At 56.0% G+C, this 1,113-nt stretch overlaps 1 protein-coding gene across 1 annotated transcript in view; it reads left to right on the plus strand.

Annotated features, from left to right (window-relative positions):
- Positions 1–1,032, plus strand: part of EMH_0085420 (uncharacterized protein) — a gene marked incomplete at both ends in the record, with an annotated part of 2,092 nt that extends 1,060 nt beyond the window's left edge. The window contains 4 exons of the mRNA XM_013500909.1: positions 38–144; positions 283–384; positions 772–873; positions 969–1,032. Coding sequence (XP_013356363.1) covers positions 38–144; positions 283–384; positions 772–873; positions 969–1,032 — 375 coding nt within the window. The remainder of the gene's footprint in view (positions 1–37; positions 145–282; positions 385–771; positions 874–968) is intronic.
- Between the last annotated feature and the right edge of the window lie 81 nt (positions 1,033–1,113).

Here is a 1,113-nt window from a genome sequence, read left to right on the forward strand (position 1 = left end):
TGGGCGGTTGGTGTGCTTGTTGCTTTCGCTGTTCTAGGTGAGGGCGTGCCTGAACGTGTGTTGTAGAATTTGGACGGATGAAGGTGTCGGGGAGGCTGAGCGTCTGTTGGATGTGCGGCTGGGTGGGTGGTTCAGCCCAAGGGAGTACGTTTGCTGGGGGGGATGAGAATACGCAGACTGCTGCTTGTTGTTGAGGTGTTTGAGGTCCAGTGAGCTGGGAACGTATTTGTGGTGCGTCATGTGCGCGCGCCGAGGCATCAGGTGGATCTCTTTCGCATGCAGACGTGGTCGTGTACAGGAGCCACAGAAAGTGGGTTCGGCTGTGGCGATTGCCGTCGCCATTGCTCTGCGTGTTGTAGAGGTGGTCGAACTGCAGGGACGCAGGTGTGGATAGACGTTGTAGCATTTGCACGGATGAAGGCATCATGTTACGGGGCGAGTGCCTTTCGCGCGTACGCGTTGGTGTGGTGTTCAGCCTGAGGCAGTACGTTTGTTGCTACTGATTACTGGGTGGTTGGTTTGCTTGTTGTTTTCGCTGTTCTAGGTGAGGACGTGCCTGAACTTGCGTTGTAGCATTTGGTCGCATGGAGGTGTCGGGGAGGTTGAGCGTGTGTTGGATGTGCGGCTGGGTGGGTGGTTCAGCCCAAGGGAGTANGAATGCGCAGACTGCTGCTTGTTGTTGAGGTGTTTGAGGTCCAGGGAGCTGGGCACGTATTTGTGGTGCGGCATGTGCGCGCGTCGAGGCATCGTGTGAATGTCTTTCGCATGCAGACGTGATCGTGTACAGGCGCCACAGAAAGTGGGTTCGGCTGTGGCGATTGCCATCGCCATTGCTCTGCGTGTTGTAGAGGTGGTCGAACTGCAGGGACGCAGGTGTGGATAGAAGTTGCAGCATTTGCACGGATGAAGGCATCATGAGACGCGGCGAGTGCCTTTCGCGCCTACTCGTTGGTGTGATGTTCACGCAGAGGCAATACGTTTGTTGCTACTGATTACTGGGTGGTTGGTTTGCTTGTTGTGGCGCTGTTCTAGGTGAGGAGGTGCCTGAACGTGTGTTGTAGCATTTGGACGGATGAAGGTGTCGGGGAGGCTGAGCGTCTGTTGGATGTGCGT

The sequence above is a fragment of the Eimeria mitis genome, genomic scaffold (genome assembly GCF_000499745.2).
Source record: "Eimeria mitis Houghton genomic scaffold, Emh_scaff6022, whole genome shotgun sequence".
NCBI classification, from domain to species: Eukaryota; Apicomplexa; class Conoidasida; order Eucoccidiorida; family Eimeriidae; genus Eimeria; species Eimeria mitis.